We start from the raw sequence: 19844 nt of genomic DNA on the forward strand, positions 1-19844 counted from the left end.
TTGGTCGACAACTGAGGATGTACTGAGATGAGACAACCAGTCTGAATCAACATCCTGTTTTTTTGATAGCACTTATGTGCCCATAACGCAATGTTATGACAGACTCGGTTGTTTTGCCCACATTAGGGAAGTGCAGGAAATAAAGCAGATGTTAATGTTTGAACTATAGGACAGTTCAGAGGGGGTGGTCATGTAGTTCATCCATGTCACCTGTTTTCCTTCCTGTCTCTGCAGTTGTGAGGGCAAAACAAAACACGGCCTGTCAGATGACTAATACATCAAACTAGCTGGTTATTTGTTGGCCCATCATGACTTATCAAGGACCTTTCCTCTCTAATATTGTGTGTCGCTACAATTCTTCGTAACATTCTTTCTTTACAATAAACACACTGTAGGTTTCCAGTGAATGAAACCTCATGAACCCCAGATCAACCAAAAAAAGTCCACTGGACCACTTGGTAAAGCTCAACTGTTTACTTCAACAACAAAACACAACAGAAGAAATAAACTTGTCAGAGTCATCCGAGTCCTACATTTTAAATCACCAACACACAGAGATACACACTGACACACTTATCTTTTTCATCACGCCATGAATGATCTTTTAAACGCTTCTGATAATTGCCAAGTCGCTGCAACTTGTCCAGTGAAGTGTTTGATTAAGTGTTTGATTAAGCTGCATTTAGGCTCTGTCTCTGAAGAGGAATAATCTGAATAACCATGTGATTAGAAGCAGTTTGATTGTCCATTTCTCAACAGGTACCTCTGACTCACAGTGTGTCAGGAGCCTATCCCCAGGTTATGTGTGGAAGTTGAATTTCCTCATCTATTAGAGCCCCCGTCATTGTCAAATACCAATTCTGAGCCACTTATTTGGGTGGACCACCTCTTTTTCAGCTGGTGTCAGTCATCCCTGCAGTGGGGTTTTGTTTCAGACGACTTTCCCACACTCAATCACACTGTCTGGCTTTGTTTATGCTCCTTACAGCCTAATCTTCCCATGATTATAGACTGTCTGTGTTTTGGTTCTACCCCAGGGAGACAGAGGCATCAGTTTATCAGCAATAGCTAACAATAACATTTTATTGTTTAGACTTCTGTTGATATTTTAGAACTCCAAAAAATCAACTCGAGATGTATTCATTTATGTTTGATGTATATTGCCATTTCTGTGGTAATCTGCGGTCAAGAACATAAGCCATAAACTTATCCTGTCTTTCTAAGGAAGTCATCCTAAGTGGTGTTTATTCACACTGACTCTACATTATCCACAGCTATCATAATGACAGGCTTTAATATGGATCAACAAGCACCCATTGTGTCCTTCACTCCCTACAAACATGTTTTTGTCATGCTTCCATCTCTGGCTTTGAATCCCGTAAATACAAGAAAATGGCTGTTTTTTCTTTTTTCTATTTGTCCAATCAGTCGCAGCCCTATTCAGCTCTAACGTTATAGCTGTTAGAAAAGCCTTGTTCATTATGACACCGCTGGCCTTTAGTGCTACGATTCATCCTAATATAGAAAGTCAGCTTCATTGCTCTTTGGCAGCTGTCTTCACCAAAACAGTGACCGTACACTTCGTGCCCAGCATCAGGTGTTTGACAGATTAGCTGGTGAACCCAGGCGTCAGGGATATCCCTCAGGAGATGCAGACCAAAAATGAGCTAAAAATAGAGAAAAGAAATTAATGAAATGAAATAAGATGTGTCCAAATAACACATGGCACTTTGTCCAATGAACTTATCAATGTATCACTGTTTTTCAATCCTTAGCACGCTTTTACTACGTTGATTTAACACTGGATGATTTGTGAGATGAAGATGACACAACTTGATAAGTAACCATCAGCTATTGCCTTTGTCAGTCCTGATCCCGCTCAGCCGTGAGCCCTGACAATTATGGAGTAAAGTCTATACCAACATAGCCTAAACTGTGAAGTTTGGCTAAAGCTAACATAAGTGAGGGTCCAATTCTCTGGGTTCTCTGTCGCAACCTTGGTGGAAAAGCAGCTTTATGGAGGGCATAGATCCATTTGAAGAGGTGACACGGGCTCTATATTCAACTGCTGACAGCGGCTCACATCCATCTTGGCAGCCTTGGCCAGCCGTCAGGATCTCACTTCATCACAGGATGACTTCCATCCCACGAGAACATTCACCTCACCTTCAGAACCTGCAAACAACTCCCTCACCTTTGCTTGTAATGATGGATTTATAAGGGATGGTTGAATTCACTAAATATGGATTTCAAGCTGCAGTTTCTAACAGTGGAGACCACAGAGGAAAGCAGACGTCCAGATCTAAAATTAACCGGATATCCAATACTTGCTGGTTATCCATGGACTATATTTAGGAGGGGATAAATGATGCCTCATTGTCCTTATCTTGATATGAGCATTGATATATTGTATGTTAGAAGTGTTTTCACACTGGGAAAAATGCCCCTCCAAAAATAAGTAAAAAAACAGCAAATACAAGACGTTTTTGCTTGAAATAAGCAAAAAAATCTGCCAATGGAACTAGTGAAAATCAGCTTGTCAAGATTTCTTGAAATAAGATGTGATATTTTTGACTTTTGAGATAAAAGTGATCTTGAAATTAGCTTAAAAACCTCTTCAAATGTCAAAAAAAGCTTATTTCATATGAAATCCAACTCAAAACTATTTGTTTTCAAAACTTTTTCACTTAACAAGATATTCAAGATGTATTGTCTTCAAACAAGTCCCTACATCTGGCTGAAATAGCACTTGTTAGGCAGTTGTGTCTTATATTGAGTGTAATGAGATATTTTGCCTAGAAATGAGAAAAATATATACTTGGTAAGACTTAGATTTTTTCCAGTGCAGAATTACTATTGTACTGTATTGTAATTATATATATATGCAGAGTTTTTCATGGCAAGTAGTGTTTCCCTCACATTGCTCATCTCTTGAAGCTCAGAGTTGAGGTCAAAGAGGAGACTTAAGGGCGAGCTAATCAGCTCAGGATTTTATACGCATAATCGCAGTTGGCTGCAAACTTTCAGCGGATCACAGGCAAAAGAACAAGGAGATTAGTCTCCAGGAGGGATTGTTTAGACCACTGTGTCTGTATACAGAAGTGTATATGTTCACACTAAATCTCCACATTGTCTTAAATGTTTGCAGATGTATATAATGTGTATATTTTGGCTTTGTGCGCGGTATTATGTGTTACTTGAGTCGAGTATGTTGTCAGAAAGCAGATGTCCTCTGACGGTGGTGATAAAGAGAGGACAGTGATAGACAGACGTTCAGTTCTGGCCCTGTCGTCCCTCCATCTGTCTGAGCGAGAGCCAGAAGAAACCAGAGCCTTCTATTTCCCTCACACCTCAGCTAAAAGGGGACGTCTTAATATACGTCTTTGCCAATAAGATGACGATGATAAGCCACTTTAAGTATATAATGACAGACAGATGTATTTTTCTTTGAGGTGACTGATACCATTGGGATTGTTACATCTGTCATTATATCTAGGAGTATGACTGAGTCCAGGAGTTTAGATACTAGTTCTAATCAATTAGAAATCACTTATTGCTAGTCATATACAAGGCAAACCACATTCACATATAAAAGCACATTAATATATCAGCTTGTCTCCCTGATAATTCTGATGCTGGATGTGCTGAAGTTGTATTATCTCTATTCTTCAAACAAAGCTTTCTATATAGCAATCCAAAGGTGTGCTTTCTCAGCTACTACAGGTGTCATATAAAAAAATGATCTATTGAAAGTTTTATTTGTCATCTTACATCATATGATAAGTGAGTTGCTGTCATTACATCAGCATTAACATTTGTGTGCTAAAACAAGTTAGTGAGGCTGCCTGACTTTGAGTTTCCAATTAGACAAACTGCAGGATGGTCGTGTTAGTATCGAAGTGATGTGATTTGTTTATCTGGACGGTAACTACGTCCACAATTTGTCCAAGATATGTGTGCAATCTGGGGGGAAATGGGAGGGAAAAAAAAGTTCTTGGGTCGAGTTTGTTGGGTGAGTGTTACTGTTTATATAGTGACATAAGTGAGTTCATTGATTAGTTTGGCAATCACAACACGACTCATGCTGATTTTCAGTAGGTTAAAGAGATGTATGTCAGAGCCCGCTGGAAAACAGCCCACAACAGTGAAACAGCACTGTGAGACAACTCTCAGGGTGCTGAGAGGCTGAAAATGACAGACTCTCAGCTGTCATAATATATATATATATGAGATAAATCCATTTATCCATCTACTGACTTGCAGTGGATCGTCAATACAACCTAACATGTTTATGAATGTCTGTAGGGAATACTCCAGTTGCTGGGGAGACATTTCTAATAAAACATCAGTCTGTCTAAAGTAAATTCAGGGGATCATCAGAATCAAAGAGATTTATTCTGTCTAGATCAAATACATATGTTTCAGATTTCATGGCAGTGGTTGTAATATTTCAATGTGAACCAAAGGACTTACTGACTTGATATACACTGTGCTTTGTTCAAATCTATTAGTCAGCTGTGGCCTTTCTACGTTCCCTACGTGGGGTTTCTCCTGGTGCTGTAGCTTCCTCCCTCAGGTCAAAGACATTCATGTTAGATTAATTGGTTTTATTCTATGTATGTTATGACAACTGAGAGTCCAATGGTATTGCTATGCTGCCTGTTTTCCACTATTCTGTTCAGTGAAGCCTGAAAGGCAGTTGGAAAAGACAAAGAGTCAATTATCTTCACAGATATGTTGATGTTGTCACTCTGTGACACACTTTGATCAACATTACGTCATTGATCTCTGGAGGTCACCCAGCTTTTGATGTTGTCTGGGAGTATCAGCATGTGGGTTCTGCTCAGTCTGCAGGTCAAAGGTGAGCTATGTGGGAAGGAGCCTGCTGCAGAACCTGTAAACCTGAAAGTCTCATCAACACATGCACTCAAACTATAATTGGCTGATCATAAGTTTTTAACAACACCAGGGTTACAGTGTCTCACCTTTCTTCACAGCTGCTCGTGGTCCACTTGCAGTTTCAGAAAACAGTTGACACGATGAAGGGATGGTGTATTTCATTCACTTGAAATGACGCACGGAAGTACCATAAGACATGATCTGTTATCGGTTTGACTCGTTTTGCAGGAGCGTCGGGAGTGATGCTTTCTCAGAAATACAACAGAAAACTATATTGCAACACAGATCTCTGACTGTAAACGTTTACAAATTTTTGGAGAAATACGTAAACCGCCATGTGCTTAAATGATTGCGTTAAGCCACCTTCCCTTTCTGTCCTCCTTTGCATTTTTCAAATGACAACACGCAGTTAAGAGGACAGCAAATTACCCCAGTGATGATACAAAATCATGATAATGAAAGTAGGGAGTCTCTTGCTGATTTCCCAACACATTGAACCTAGCACGCAGTATGTTGCATCTTGCACATTTCTACCAAAACTTCCACCTAGTTGCCTAGTAGGTGTTACGAATAATGCAGCCAAAGCAGCCCCTTTGACCATACAGACAAACCTTATGGAACACGTAAATAATCTTGAGCAAATAAAAGGAGCCAGAATGTAACTTTATATGTGCTTAAACAAAAGGTGGAACTTGAAAAAGAGAACTTCCCAAGGAAAACTCCCATAAAAGTGCAGTAAAGCAGTCGTGGTCACTTGTATCATGATAAATGAGTGAATGTGGTTCTTATTTGTTGGCTTTCATTGGCAGTATACGGCCAAGCCTAACCTTAATAGGTTGGTGAGGTGGGGCCCCAGGCTTGGTCAGTTATAATTAATGTGATTAACACTTATTTCAGGGATTTTAAAGATCTGATCTAAGAAGTGCTGTGTTTGACATGGAGATAATAGTGATAGTACTGGACTGAACTCAGAACATTGCACTTCCAGAATGTTTAGACCAAGTCTTTTGGCTGCTGCTAGTTTGGATCAGACGAAGGGATGAAGTGGGAGTAGTGCTTCATCCCAGTAGGTGCTTAGAGTTATGGTGGGTTGGATGGGGTCCCTGTGCATGAAACAACCACCAAAAATGGCCCTGACAAACACTGATATACTGTAAATTACCTTTTAAAAAGAAAATAAATCTATTTACTCTGTTAAAGAAATAAAAAACACCCTTCGACCTCCTCCATGTGTTCTGTTCTTGTCCTCCTTTACGCTTCTTGAGATCTGACTCGACCCTATAAAGTCTACATTGACTAACAACTTTTTCTTACAATAACAACAAAGCTTGCTTGGATTATAAAGCTGTCATTGGCAGCATAAATATTGCCACATTTTTTCTTTTACAGGTTATACACTGCGCCAACATCAAGGCTGGAGGACAGCGAGATCATGTGCAGTATTCTGGTGTAAAGGAGTTATCTTTGCAGCATAAGAGCTCATTCCACTATGCTTATTTCTAATGACTTTGAGACAAACAAAGAAATAAATAAGCATTTCTCAATAGGTGTTAAAGCTGCAGACTGCAGGATTTGTTGTTGTCATACATAAAGTCCTAATTTTTGACATTTTAAGAGTTCACATGATCTATCAGAACACTTGAAGTTGAAAACGGTGACCTCCGTAGTCGCAAAATGCAAGAAATGCTTATTTTTTAACCGAAAAATAAAAAGTTATTTAACTTCCTGTCCCGCCCCATCAAAACACATGAGAACTCGTGCATGTCTACGTGCACGCCAGATGCGCGTACACGGCTCCTCATTCATCAACTCACCTGTCATTTGCGATCATGGAAGACACAGTAGGTAGACTAGCCCGTAATGAAGTTCAATAGTCTAGATAAATAAGCGTGGGGACGAGCCAACCTTGTATTGCGCGTGCACAATCGGTGATTGACAGGCAGCAGAGCCCAGCTCGTAACCTGATTGGTTACCTTTTACCGGTCCGGTCTGCAATTTTGTAAACAAACCTGCTGGCTTTGGAGGGACCTAGCGGGACATATAGGGGACCTAGAGAACTCTTTTTTTTTTTGTAGTGGGGGTATTTAATGTACTACTTTCAGAATCCCCGGACAGTTCCAGGCATTATGCTTGAAAAAGAGTTGCAGACTGCAGCTTTTAAGGCCTTGTAATGACAAGAGGGCTGTGAAAACAGCACCTACAGCTACACTGCGGGACAGAACGGCCTTAATGAAAGTTTGGACCTCTTCATTCCCATTAGGAACTGCACACTTTGAAAAAGCACAGCTCAACTTGTCAAATCCTCCAGCAGGGCTGCTGGAATATGTCCATCCACTGTTTATGAGCGTAGCCCCGCCCGTTGAGACGAGCTCAACCAATGAGCTCATCCCTGCCTCTGATCTGTGCATGTAAAACTCCGATCTGCGTGTTCATTGAGTCAGCGGCCATGCGCAAAAGGATCCAGAGGAGGGCTGTGAGATGTCGTCTTCATAAGATCTCTCCCCACGGGACAACTCACACTCGTCGCTGACTATAGATCACAAATAGCATCTGGAGCCTTTCGTGTGTCTTCTACACGCTCTGATTTTTACGAGGAAAGCCGAACCCCGCGACAGTGTGACGGGAGCCTCTCCAGCCCTTGCAACCCTCGTCTCTCCGCTGATGACAGACCATCTCGGACCTTGGATGCAGAGACCAGCAACGATGCGGCGGCTCTGCTGTTAACTCTTTGAGGGGGAAAAAAACAACAACAACTCAGTGTTTTGCCTGTTTTATATTGAAGGAGGGAGAATAAATTCGATCCACAATGAAGCTAAAACCGAACCAGACCAGGACGTACGATGGAGAGGGTTTTAAGAAAAGAGCAGCGTGTCTGTGCTTCAAGAATGAACGCGAGGAAGAGGTAGGAGTTCCCACAGAGTAATGTGTTAAACTGGGTTATATGTAGCGGTTCTGTTGGGACTTTGTGGCCTAGTCATGCCCAATCTAATAGGTACCCTGTCATTCAGGGAACTCAGGGGTGATCATGAGTAAAACAGACCACACTCATTAATGATACATCTTGACTTTGATTTGTGACATCGCCTTTTAGCTGTATCTGCATCCTGTATGAGTTTCTTTAAAGACCACTGTTTTGGTTTCTGTCCGTGTTGTTGCTACTGTTGCTGATGAGCCCTGGGCCATCCAGTTTAGGCTAGTTTGAGGAGCACGTAGAGAATAGAGAAAAAGCGCCGTAGTTAAGGAAGCATCACTTAGCAACAAATGACTAATGGAGCTGACTTTCAGTATAAAACGCACAGACAGGAACCCTTCTTGAAATGGCCCTATATGTAAAGCAGTGCTCTTATTTTGAAGGCAGATTCGCTACACATCCTGTTAGCTTCTCGCTAGCTTCTGAGAACTAGCTAACAGAGGGGGCGAGGCGCTTTCCCGTGCACGTTTCTTTTAATAGCGTGTTTAACAGCGTCCTGTGTTGAGTGAAGGGGTTAAAAATATAGTCCATACATCTATTTCTAAATGTGTCTACCAAAACGTCGCGTCACTTCACCACATAAAAGCTCAACAGCGTCAGCATCCATGACCAAGCAGTGGCCATTCAAGCTCAGGCTCCTGCATCCCGCCGGCCTTGAGCTGGCGGCTGCGTAGCAATTATGTCGGGGAGTAGTAGTTAAAGGGACCTTTCGCATATAAATAATAAACGCGAGGTGACAGACACTATTGGCGTCTCTTAAAGACTTCACCCGGTGACATATGATATTTATTACACACCTGAAAGTGGCTTTTTCTTGCGTTCAGTGCGTTAAATTGCAAACCAATAAGTATCTTATAACACAAAAAGAAACCCAGTGACCCATATGATGACAAAGCAAAGTAATTAAAAGCCAAATAAGATAAACTGGCTAATTAAAAAAAGTAAAACTGAGAAAAAGGGTTGGCGTACATTGACATGGTAACTCTCACCTACACTGAAAATACATAAATCATCCAATAGAGAAAATGATTTGCATATACATTTTAAGGAAATCCTTGAGGTTTTTTTTGTAAAACCACAGTTTTACATGAATGACAATTTCACGTGTGAAATATATTATAAGTCCATAAGTCAGGGACCTCTCCATTTTCTTGTCTAAATTTAGCCTTCTCTGAGTATGGCATAAACACAGTGTTACACAATATACAGTAAAAACAGCCCCGTCTGCTGTCACTGCACAGGCACTGCTTCGACCCTCCGGTGTTTGGCTGCACAACACACTTACCTGTGAAAAGTATGTGCAGGATATCTATTGAATGGCCATTGAACAGACTTAGCTATTGCTGATTGTTATATGTATACATTTTTGTCCCCTCCTTACCTGACTAGTTTAACGTGAAAGATCACTCATTAACTACTGTGGCAAACAGAGGTGTTAGACCTCAACCCTCAGGAATTTCAGTTTTTCACAGACATGTCTTCTCACGCAATTGGTGAGAGGTGACTCCTCTTAATGTAAGAGAACCGAGGGATGCTTTGCTTGTAACAGGGGTTGTAAGCAGTGGCCATTTTAAAGACCTACTGGGTTATGTGATACCTGCTTTCCTTATAACACGTGGCTATACTCTCACAAAATAAAATCACCTCTTCTCAGATATGGGACACCCAGCTGTTGTTAAATAGGATCTGTGTGTGTGGCTCACTTGTTTTTGTTTTGGAGAGGAAAAGGAGAAAGCAGAGCCCTCGGGGCATGACACCCCGTGACAGCAACTAAGCAAACCAACTGGAGAACCTGACAATGCAGAGGGGCAGCAGTGATAGCTGAGTAGGCCACATGAGTATAGAAGCAAGTGAATTGCATGGATCATGTGTGACAGAGCCTCTTTACTTACTTTACACTGTTATTATGCGCGGTGAAGTTATGAAAACACATAAAAGACCCAGAGTTGCTTTTATGTTTTCCACAGATTGGCATCAAATTGAAACATTTTTAACAAATACTCCAACAGGGACTTGTTAAAACAGCTCAGCAGTATTTTTATTGGATGTTGTTGAGCACGCAGCAAAGCCACAAATTAACGGGTGTGCAACTTTCTCATGTCGTTGCTGCTCCAAGATATTCCAGTCAAACTATGGTGCCTATAATGGATCACGTGCTTTTGTGTAATGTGAGATGGGTTGTGTAAAGGGATATATCCACTGAGAAATATCGCTGCATTTCCTTTAGGAGGTTTTGTGACTTACAGTTCATTGTTTAGGTTTATGGTTTTATTTTAATTTTTTTGTCTTTACTTGACAAAAGTGAAAACAGCATTTCAGGTTCTCTTTTGCCTCTCAGCTGAAGTGGGTATTGAAGATGAGAATATTTTTCTCAGGAGTCGGTGGAGACCAAAACGAAGCTAAAACTTTGAGTGGAAAAAAAACCCCAAAACACTGTTTATACACTTGATCGGCAGCCCTTAAATTCCCTATGTTTTCTTTGAGGGCATGCATGTGTTCACATGAACGTGAGAACACAAATATCTGCTTCAGACTGACTTTTTGCAGAGTTTACGCAGCCTCTTTTGTCATATTAAATCCAAAAAAAAACGAATTGGCCCATGTTTCAGTAGGGCAGATAATTCTCTGGAATTACTTGCCGACATTGCAGATAATTACACGTGTTCTGGTCAGTTCAATAACAGTCATTCCAAACAAGTCAGGTGCCCCATCAACCGTCCTGGATGGTGACATGATTATCGGGTTACAGCCAGAGGCTGAAAGACTGAAGGTTCTGCTGCAGGTTGTAAACAATGTCACATTGGAAATGGCGGGAGGAGCTTATCAGTGTGAGAGGATGCCTCATCGTGATGTCAGAAACACGGGGTTTCAGGGTGTTCTAACTTAAATCTACTGCGTAATTCAGCAACGATATCGCTGTCTTGACACAGCTGATTCTGTTCCTGCACTTCTTTACTCGACTGTCAACCACTTCCCATCATTCTCTCCTCCCGGCGCCCGGCCTGGCCTGGCATTTGGAGCTTTCTTTATTTGACAGCTCCAGGCATTCCTCCTTGGGGAGGAGGAGATGTTTATGTCCTTCAGAATATTCTTGCCCGTCGTCCCACTTTAAGGCCATAACAGGCGACTGTCATAGTCCATGTGTTTGACGATATTTGTGCTTTATAACTCACAACTTTTCATTTTGGACGAGCGCATGACTCTTACTCTTGAGTGACTTTGGCATTATTAAGCTGATTAGTTTGGCATTTGTCCGTCGCGTTTTTCCTGACGCGCTGTGGTGTTTGCCAGTGGAATGTCACCGATAAACACCACAGTGCTTACTCTGAGGTTTCTCCTTCATCTTGACCTTCTTTTCGTACATAAGTGGTTCAGAGTTTGGCTGTCAGCTGACGGTTGACCCAGCTCTCATGACGATGTGAGTTATTTTGTTTTGGTTCGGGTGCCTGCTTTAAATTTCTGTCTGTAGAGTGTAAGGCAGTGCTATTTGATCTGTAAGCCAGTGTGTTTGGTTTTCTTGTTGTCTTTTGCCTCTCAGATGCAGAATTAATTGTGAAAAGTTAACATGAATTCAGGTCAAAGGAGCACATTTGCAACCACTGGCATCAGTTATCATCGCCACTCATAGACCTCAATTTTTAAAATGTATTTTTTTATTTTCATCAAACAGATTTGGCTACACGTGAGTTCGTTCTGTATTCCAAAATTCATTCACGCGTGTGATGCTGTGAGTCCCTCTTTGGCAATAACCAAAAAAAAAAATGGTGCAAGCAGAGCAGTCCTCGCTGCGGCCGGAAGCTGTGCAACATTTGTTTTGTACACATCCCACCCTGTCGGCTTAGGACGCATCCACATCAGTGATCTCCTTTAAAGCCCTGCTGGCTACAGTTCAACTCACAGACACACTCTGTCAGGCAGGCAGGGCTGGAGGCCGGGGCACTCTCAAATCGCTTAACACACTCAGGAAACAAAAAAAAGAAGGAAATTTAATTTCATGCCACAGGAATAAGCCGTTTTGCAAGTGAACTTCTCATCAGAGTAATGAAAACTGAAAACTCCTGGTAGCTGTCAATCATATTCAAGAGGAGGACAAAAAAGATTATTGTTGTGAATGAGGCATAAATCTAATGAGGCCCACTGAAGCTTCCACACAAAAGCTCCAACTTTTTTTTTTTTTTTTGGAGGCGGGTTGAATAGATGGTTAAAATGCTGTTTGATCTTAAAGCTGCCTTGCCCATAAAAGAGCTCGCTTCAAGAGGTCATGAGGTTCAACTTTGCACATTTCCTCCAGATTGCACTCTCCTGAGAACACGTCATGTTGTGCAGCTGTGCTGCCAGTGGAAAAGTCCTCCTTTAACACGTATACTTTGCGGCATCTTACAGACTCCTTACACCTGTCGTATAGAATGAAGACCTGCTGTGCGGGGTTTTTCCTTGAACCTTCACAACTCTCTTACGGTGCATGCCCACACTTAATTAACATTGCTATTCTGGACACCCGTAGCCCCCCGTCCCTCATTCTAACCTATATAGTCTGGGACTAAAGCAGGTGCCTAAATTGGGTGAGCATGGCACGTGAGGAAGGCAGCAACCGACGGCGCTCGCAATCGGTTTGGCCTTCTGCTCTGATTTAACCCCTCAAAGGAGCCTCATCAGAAACCACAATCCCATTAGGGAATGTAAGAGAAGGTATGTGAAAGCTGAGTTTGGATTAAGTGACAGCATGACTCCTGTGACAGATTACAGTTATCAGCTGCGTGGTGGAGGTGAATGTCACCATCTGTTGCACAAGCTGCCTGACACATGGCGCTCTCTGTATTATAATGTTCACTTCTTGATGGGTATTAAAGAATAATTCCTGAGTTAACTTGACCTTAAACACTGCAGCTCCGAGGGGCTATTCATGTCTCTTTGCCCTGACCTCCTTCATGCCGCACATTTGTCTTGGTGTTTCGTTGCTTTTACTCATACTGACAGTCGATAATACAACCTGTGCCCTGTCGCAGGCCGCTTGTCCTTATGATGATTAAACTTCTCCTTGTTAATGCGATGATGTCCACAGCAGGTGCATTCATGTTTGTTTTGATAGCTAATATGGATGCATCCTTTACAAAACGCACACACAGCTGCATCCGATCTGTGTGTATCAGTGTACATTGCAACCGTAGTGTAATTCAAACTATCGCAGGCCACTTAGGGGGAGATACCGGTACTGACAGAAATTTTGTAGCACATGCTGGGTTTACATGCATTTTTTTTCCAAAGGCATGTTGCGTTGGAACCACTTGTTTCCTTGATTATTGGATTGCAAAAAAAAAAGCCAAGAAAAAGCTTTTTTTTAATGGTGACCGAAACACAAATGCCTCACAAACATCGTTATTACCTCGCAAATTTCTACTTCTGTAAAATGATTAGGTTTGATTCATATTTTAAATGTAGAATATTTAGTAAATCTGGTTGTCAGTGTGCCTTCATCGTCCCTCATCATCGCTGCACAGCGACACAAAAAAAGATCAGCATAATCATTTTTTAAACTTGCTCTTTTTTTCTACCAGGTTCTGCTGGTCAGCAGCAGTCGGCACCCGGACCAGTGGATCGTGCCCGGAGGAGGGATGGAGCCAGAGGAGGAGCCCTGTGGTGCTGCCGTGCGAGAGGTCTTTGAAGAGGTGAACAAATCTGGGAATTTGATTTGTTTTTGATATCGTGTCAACCTAAGGGAAATGCTAAGCAGTGCTCAAAGTCCTTGTTCCTGGCCATATACAGCAGCCTGGCTTGGTGTTACTCCTGGTGTTGTTTAAAGTGCTCCATTCTCGCAAATATCTGTGTTCAAACTCCAGAAATGTTCAAACAAATCTAGAACTTTTAATAGGCAGTAAACAGAAGGCTACTTTTGAAGACTAGCTATTTTCTTTCAGATCAATGTGTGTGCATCACCCTAAAACTCAAAATATTATTTTAAAACTGCAGTTGTACAATTGCTGAGGGCTCCAGTGCCAGCAGGTGGGTAACTGAGGGACCCGATGACATTTCAGAGATGCTACTGGTTGAGAACCACATGTTCCCGGCTGCGTCATTGATCTAAACTTGGCTCTTCCCTGGATTCCTGCACATTCACATACCCAGGAGCCTCTCTCGTTGGACACATCACTGACTGACACATATGAAATATGCTGAGAAGGGGAAAGGACAGATGTCATATGTCTTGACAGTAATTCAAGTCCTGTGAAGTTAATCTAAATCAGTAAAACAGCCGTTATGAAAGAGACATAATTACCTTCATGTAATAATACTCTTCGGGACTCACAGTAGGTTTTTTTCCCAGGTGATGGAATAATATACTGAATGTAGAGTCCATATTAGAGTTTTGTATTGTTCTGCAGGGCCCATAACACATGTTGGACAAACTCTGGTTAAAGCTTGATTGGCAGTTTTTTATAAAAGTAAAAAACTCCCAAAAATATCTCAATCTAGGTGCAGAGGTTTGTTCTGTAGCTCATTCGGATTTTTTTTTTTTGTGCGTGTTTAGATGATTATAAAATCTCTGGAGGTTAGAGTTCAGCTCAGAATGTGTTCTGAACACATTGAATCGTTGCACAGAATTCCTATTTATCTTACATATTAAGCTTTGAGCAATGCTTTTCTTTTCCTTTTTTCATGGGCTTCATTTTGTTGAGAGGCTATTCAAAACACAAAATCTGTTCGTTTGTTTGGTGGTTTCAGTTGAACTGAATCAGTCTCTCTTACTCGTTTCCCAGGCCGGCGTGAAGGGAAAGCTCGGACGTTTGCTCGGTGTATTTGAGGTAAGTTGTTCACATGTTTGAAAGTGCACCAAATCGATGTTTCAAATGCACAAAAACATACAATTTGCACATTTTTAGACTTAAAGATTGCTAAAAGTGTCGCAAATTTAGTGTCACTATTAAAATGTAATTTATTAATAGTACATTTTTCCTATTTTTTTCTGATCCTTGAAGCAAAACCAAGACCGAAAGCACCGAACGTATGTTTACGTGTTGACTGTGACTGAGACGCTGGAGGCCTGGGAAGACTCAGTGAACATAGGTACAGCTTTCCTCATTCTTCTGGTGAATGTTTGCAGCCACTGGGTGTGCGTAACTGCTTGCTCTCTCCTGAGCAAGATATACTGCATCTGTTCTTATTTATGTGGATCCTGCTTGGAGACTGTATGGGTATGCAGTGACAACAGGTGACTATAAATCTAGGGCACTGATCTTGGCTGCAGTGATACTTAGCTGCAGTATATCGCAACCAGTAAGTCAGTAGTGTGGATGCTAGTACCCAGCCTTACTTTGTTATGATGTGCTCAGTGGAGAACATCCTCCGTTTGTATGATACAGACTCTTGATGCAACCTTTACAGCCTGTACTGTCCTGTTCTTGTATTTGTATCCACAATGCTCACCCTGCTGTAAATCATCTCGACCTGACGAATCAGGCGAAAGGAGATCAAATTTAAATACACATTTCCTCATGTGGTAATTTCCTGCAAAATATGTAGCTATTGGACCACACAGTTGCGTGTTAGTTGCACATACATTCCAGTAAAATGTCTTTGATACAATACAAGCCAGAAAGCGTCCTTTAACCCTTGTGTGTCCTTTGTCTCCATCTGCAGGCCGGAAGCGGGAGTGGTTTACAGTGGACGAGGCCATCAAAGTGCTGCAGAGCCACAAACCTGTACACGCAGAGTACCTGCGGAGGCTCCAGCTCAGCTGCTCTCCCACCAACGGAAACTCCATTCTCCCAAGCCCGCCGCCAAACGACAACTACCCCCATTACAGTGCAACCAACACCGCACCCTCGACGGGCAGCGTGCTGGGCTCCTCCTGCAGATAGGACTGCCCCTCAGCCTCCTGTCCTGTCGGACTCGGAGAGTTTACTAAAAGTGTACAGTCTCATGCATGAATCTAATGACTTCTTTGAGCTGTGGCTCACTTGTATTTATAATCTCTAACCATAGCTGCAGGACTGACCAAAGCCATCGCCAGAACTGTGTTAAAGACTGAGCTGGAGAAGCTTGCTAAGCTCACATCTGGTTATGGCTGAGTTATGAACACTTTTCTTTTGCTGGCAAACACCAAACTGGCAAGATACAGTTTGGGAAGAGGAAGCTGCAGACTCTGCTGCCGCGAATGACCTACGGGGAAGGAATGCCTTACAGAAACTTTGTATGAATGTTATATTTGGGTTCTCTCTTTTTTTTCCCCACTTTAGTCATTTTTACATTATAGCAGTGCTGCACAGCTGTCCCCAAAGCACATGAGAGTGCAGAATGTTTCCAGATGTAATAATGTCCTCAGCCCAAGATGGTGACAGGAAATATATTACATATAGACGATATTTAAAAATCTTGTTTGTTCCATTTTAACCTAAAAATTTTGGTATAATTTACATATAAAAATTAGTTTGCAACAGTTTTAGAAAAAGAAACTTCATTGACCAAAATGATAATATTTCCTTTCAAACATTAAATTGCAAAGTTGACGGTATGAAAATATCATATAGCGTACTGGGCCATTTTAAACATGAAATACTGACAGAAAATGACCCAACGATAAAAGTTGTTAATAACTTTCTACCTCAGAGAACTGAAAACTGGATATAATCCTGTGCTGAGACCTCCGTCAACACAGCACTGCTGTTTATAGTTGAGCTTTCGCCTGTGGAGTAAAATGTCAGCAAACCTTTTTTGACTCACAAATATTTGCACACAACCTTTTATCAGTGCTCACCCTTAGTATTCACTCAAGTATGATGCTAAAGAGCTCAGCTGAGTTTCTGTTTATTATGAAAGGTGATTGTAGAGTTTACCTTGAATGAAAGCGATAGTGACTGTCTGCTCTGTCTTTAAACTCCAAGGCAGAGTTAAAACTGTCCACTTCAGATCTGAGACTTAAACAAATCAATCTGGCAATTGTTGTATTTTCTAATCAGCCTGTTAATGTTGGGGTCGCGAGGTGTTGGGGGAGGATGGGGAGTGAAAACTACTAAATTTAGTTTTATTGGAAGAATTGTTTCAGCGTTACAGCTCAAGGTTTGAAGAGTGGCTGGTTGGACAATAAAGTTTACACAAAAAAATGCACTCCTGATATGTAAATGATGTCTGTTTGTCAAGTCCACTTCCCCAAAAATACTCTAAAATACATAGAAATTTTTTAAATGACCAAATTCCAAAGAAAAGTGTCTCACATCAACACGCTCATCCTATCCTCACTGAACCCTGCGTCTCCCCTGCTTCGACAGCTGAATGACAACCAGTCGACCACACAGAGATTTGTAAATAGCTTTGAGGAGGTTTTTAACCTGAAAGAACATGTACATTTTCTCTTAATATTTTCTATATTTTCTAACGATGTACAAACCAGCGGAAGAGGTCAAACTCTACTGAGGATGTACAATGTTGAATGTTTGTATATAGACAATGTGTCACGGGACAGGATGGGAAGGTTTGTGTCGAGATTACAGAGAGAACACGTCTAAAACAAAAATCAAGAAATCCATTCTGTTGTTCATCAGCGAACAAGAGCTGCATTTCAGAATGAGATATCTTGTTCAACGTCGTCTTGTTAAAATGCCTGACAGCACAGAATGGCGAATCAGTTGGTTTGTGACCGGAGACCTTAAAGAAGCGGATGACTTGTTTTAGAGAAATGGCTGAAAATGTAGAGCTTTTTCTTTCTATCTATCTCTTTTTTTAAACACTATAAATAGCATTTTGCTAACAATGTTGTACCAACAGGGCACTCAACATACAGTAGAGATATCAACATGTTTTTTTCTCTATATGTACATATATATATGTATATATATATATATATATACATATTTTGAAAATAACCTGCAGCTTTAGAAACAATCTTAAGAATCAGGTTTTTTCTTTGTTTAATATTTGGAAATGAAACTGTATCTAGTTTGATTTGACGTCTATATACACTGTCAGACAAAACAGTTTTGTAGTAGACACTTCCATATAAATTTTGTCTGGTGACTCAGACGTTTCTCTAACTGAAAAACTTTGACCTGTCCCTGTTGTTGCTGCTCTCACGGAATCTTAACTCCAGTCTCATTGACCTTTTCTCGCCGGTTCACCTCTCATCGAGTCACAGCCTTGCGTGGCTTCTGTCTGTCTGTGTGTGTAAATGTTTATTACAGGTTGATGAACTTGAAATGTGATGTGCCAATTTTGAAAACGTGGAAAAAATCTTGATCTATATGCGAGGGAAAAGAAGACCTTAAACTTAAGTCTGTTGATGTTATTACAGAAAAGTGTGACTGCATTCTCCATTTTTCAAACTATGACTAAGCCCTTGTTCTTGATCTCACACTGTTTTACAATCCACTTGTCATGTTACTAATCATATAACAGACAACAATCTGAATTTCCATTTCATTTGAATCCAGTATACTGATGTTCTGCAGCTGAACAGCAGCCTGAAACACATTCTCTCCACTTGCTGAACAGCCGTTGAATGTTCGAATCTGTTGATTTTTGACTTGTCTTATAATCCTATCAAGAGCATCTTAATCAAAGCAAATGAGTGAGTTTTCACTGTTTATCATGATATTATGCAAAGCAAAGTTAAATGTGAACGTGATCTGGACTGGAAAGATTGTTTGAAAAGACTGCATTAAAGAGGAAAAATCTTACTGCAATCATGACTGAATGCTCGTCTATTTGGATGCAACATAAACTCTGTGCACTATGAGGCAAAATGGTGGGATGACAAATAGGGAAGTTTGCTGAAAGTAGTGAAAATATAAAACAATTAGCTCTTACATTTGCTTTAAAAGGGGGGAAATATTGAAGGTCTACCATACTAATAGATTTGGATTTATGACCAGATTAACCTGTTTAAGAGCCCAAGGGTTAGCAGAGATGGGCACCACCCATTCTTAGCAGGTTTTATAACATCTCTTATCTAACACATGTATGCCCTTGGTAAGAACTTTTTTCACCGTATAATGACAGGCAAGATAGAGCCTATATCAGCTTCCTGGAACTCCCCAAACTGTATCTGCATATCATCATAGTAACAGCGACGTTTCACATCATAGTCCACAATAATAATCTTGAGAATCCAGTATGACTGGGTCGTTCCTCTTACCTGGGATTAAAAAAAAGACAGGCCGGGCAGACATTCATCACTGATGTTCCATGGATATTGCTTGTGAACGTCAGAACAATAAACATTTTTCAAAGGAGTAACTTTCATCAGACAGTCAAAGGCTCAGTTCTGGGAGACGCACACCTGTTTGGACTTATGTACTGTATGTGTTTAATCTTACAACTCAAGCCAAAGAGGACAATGCTGTGGCACAGTGTGGGATATCAAAGGCAACCAAAGGCATTATTGCTGATCATCTCCAGCCATTTCAAACTATTTTGAACTGGGCTGTCGATGTGTATTATCTGTTAGTGAGTACTAAGGTTGTTGTTTTGCATCGAATGTAAATTAAATGTCGATCTGTTCATGTATTTAGATGTTACATTTGTGTATGTTTTAGTTAAAGTTATGTATTGTGGTTGGTGGAAGAGGTATTCAGTCGAACAGAAGTGGTAACGCTTTGATTAGTAATACAAGTAAAGTCCAGGTAAAAGTTATGTTATTGCTTGATATGTCAGCACAAATTCATTTCTGATGCAGGCCATTTATAAGACTTTTCTTGTTGTAGGTTTGCATAAAGGTAAGAGGAAACTACTTCCTTACTATCATCTAAAACATATCACTTCGAAAAACTGGTCTGTTTATCTTATACTTCAATCTACCAGGGAGGGGGGGGGGGGGGGGGTCTGAAATAAAAAATATTTTCTGAAAACTGGATATAAAAATAAAAATACAAATTCAGCATTTGTCAGGATGGACCTGACTTTAACCTGGGGACTCGACTCCCAGCTTAAACCTCCTAAAACGGCAAATTGTTAGTCTTATTGTTAGGCTTTCCAACATCCACTC

The 19844-nt window shown here is 40.9% G+C and overlaps 1 protein-coding gene across 1 annotated transcript; it reads left to right on the plus strand.

The window, feature by feature from the left end:
- Positions 1-7346: 7346 nt before the first annotated feature.
- Positions 7347-16577, plus strand: nudt4b (nudix (nucleoside diphosphate linked moiety X)-type motif 4b). Its single transcript, XM_075471491.1, has 5 exons — positions 7347-7801; positions 13426-13536; positions 14626-14670; positions 14845-14932; positions 15506-16577. The coding sequence occupies exons 1-5, from the start codon at positions 7706-7708 to the stop codon at positions 15724-15726; spliced, it is 561 nt and encodes a 186-aa protein (XP_075327606.1). The 5' UTR covers positions 7347-7705; the 3' UTR covers positions 15727-16577.
- Positions 16578-19844: the final 3267 nt, after the last annotated feature.

The sequence above is a fragment of the Odontesthes bonariensis genome, chromosome 8, assembly GCF_027942865.1.
Source record: "Odontesthes bonariensis isolate fOdoBon6 chromosome 8, fOdoBon6.hap1, whole genome shotgun sequence".
Classification (NCBI taxonomy): Eukaryota; Metazoa; Chordata; class Actinopteri; order Atheriniformes; family Atherinopsidae; genus Odontesthes; species Odontesthes bonariensis.

Bases quoted from the DNA above. Each gene is read 5' to 3' on its own strand.
- nudt4b (XM_075471491.1), top strand. From the start codon at position 7,706: ATGAAGCTAAAACCGAACCAGACCAGGACGTACGATGGAGAGGGTTTT. The intron at 7,802-13,425 runs GTAGGAGTTCCC...TTTTTCTACCAG, and splicing joins AGAATGAACGCGAGGAAGAG to GTTCTGCTGGTCAGCAGCAG. The intron at 14,933-15,505 runs GTACAGCTTTCC...CTCCATCTGCAG, and splicing joins GGAAGACTCAGTGAACATAG to GCCGGAAGCGGGAGTGGTTT.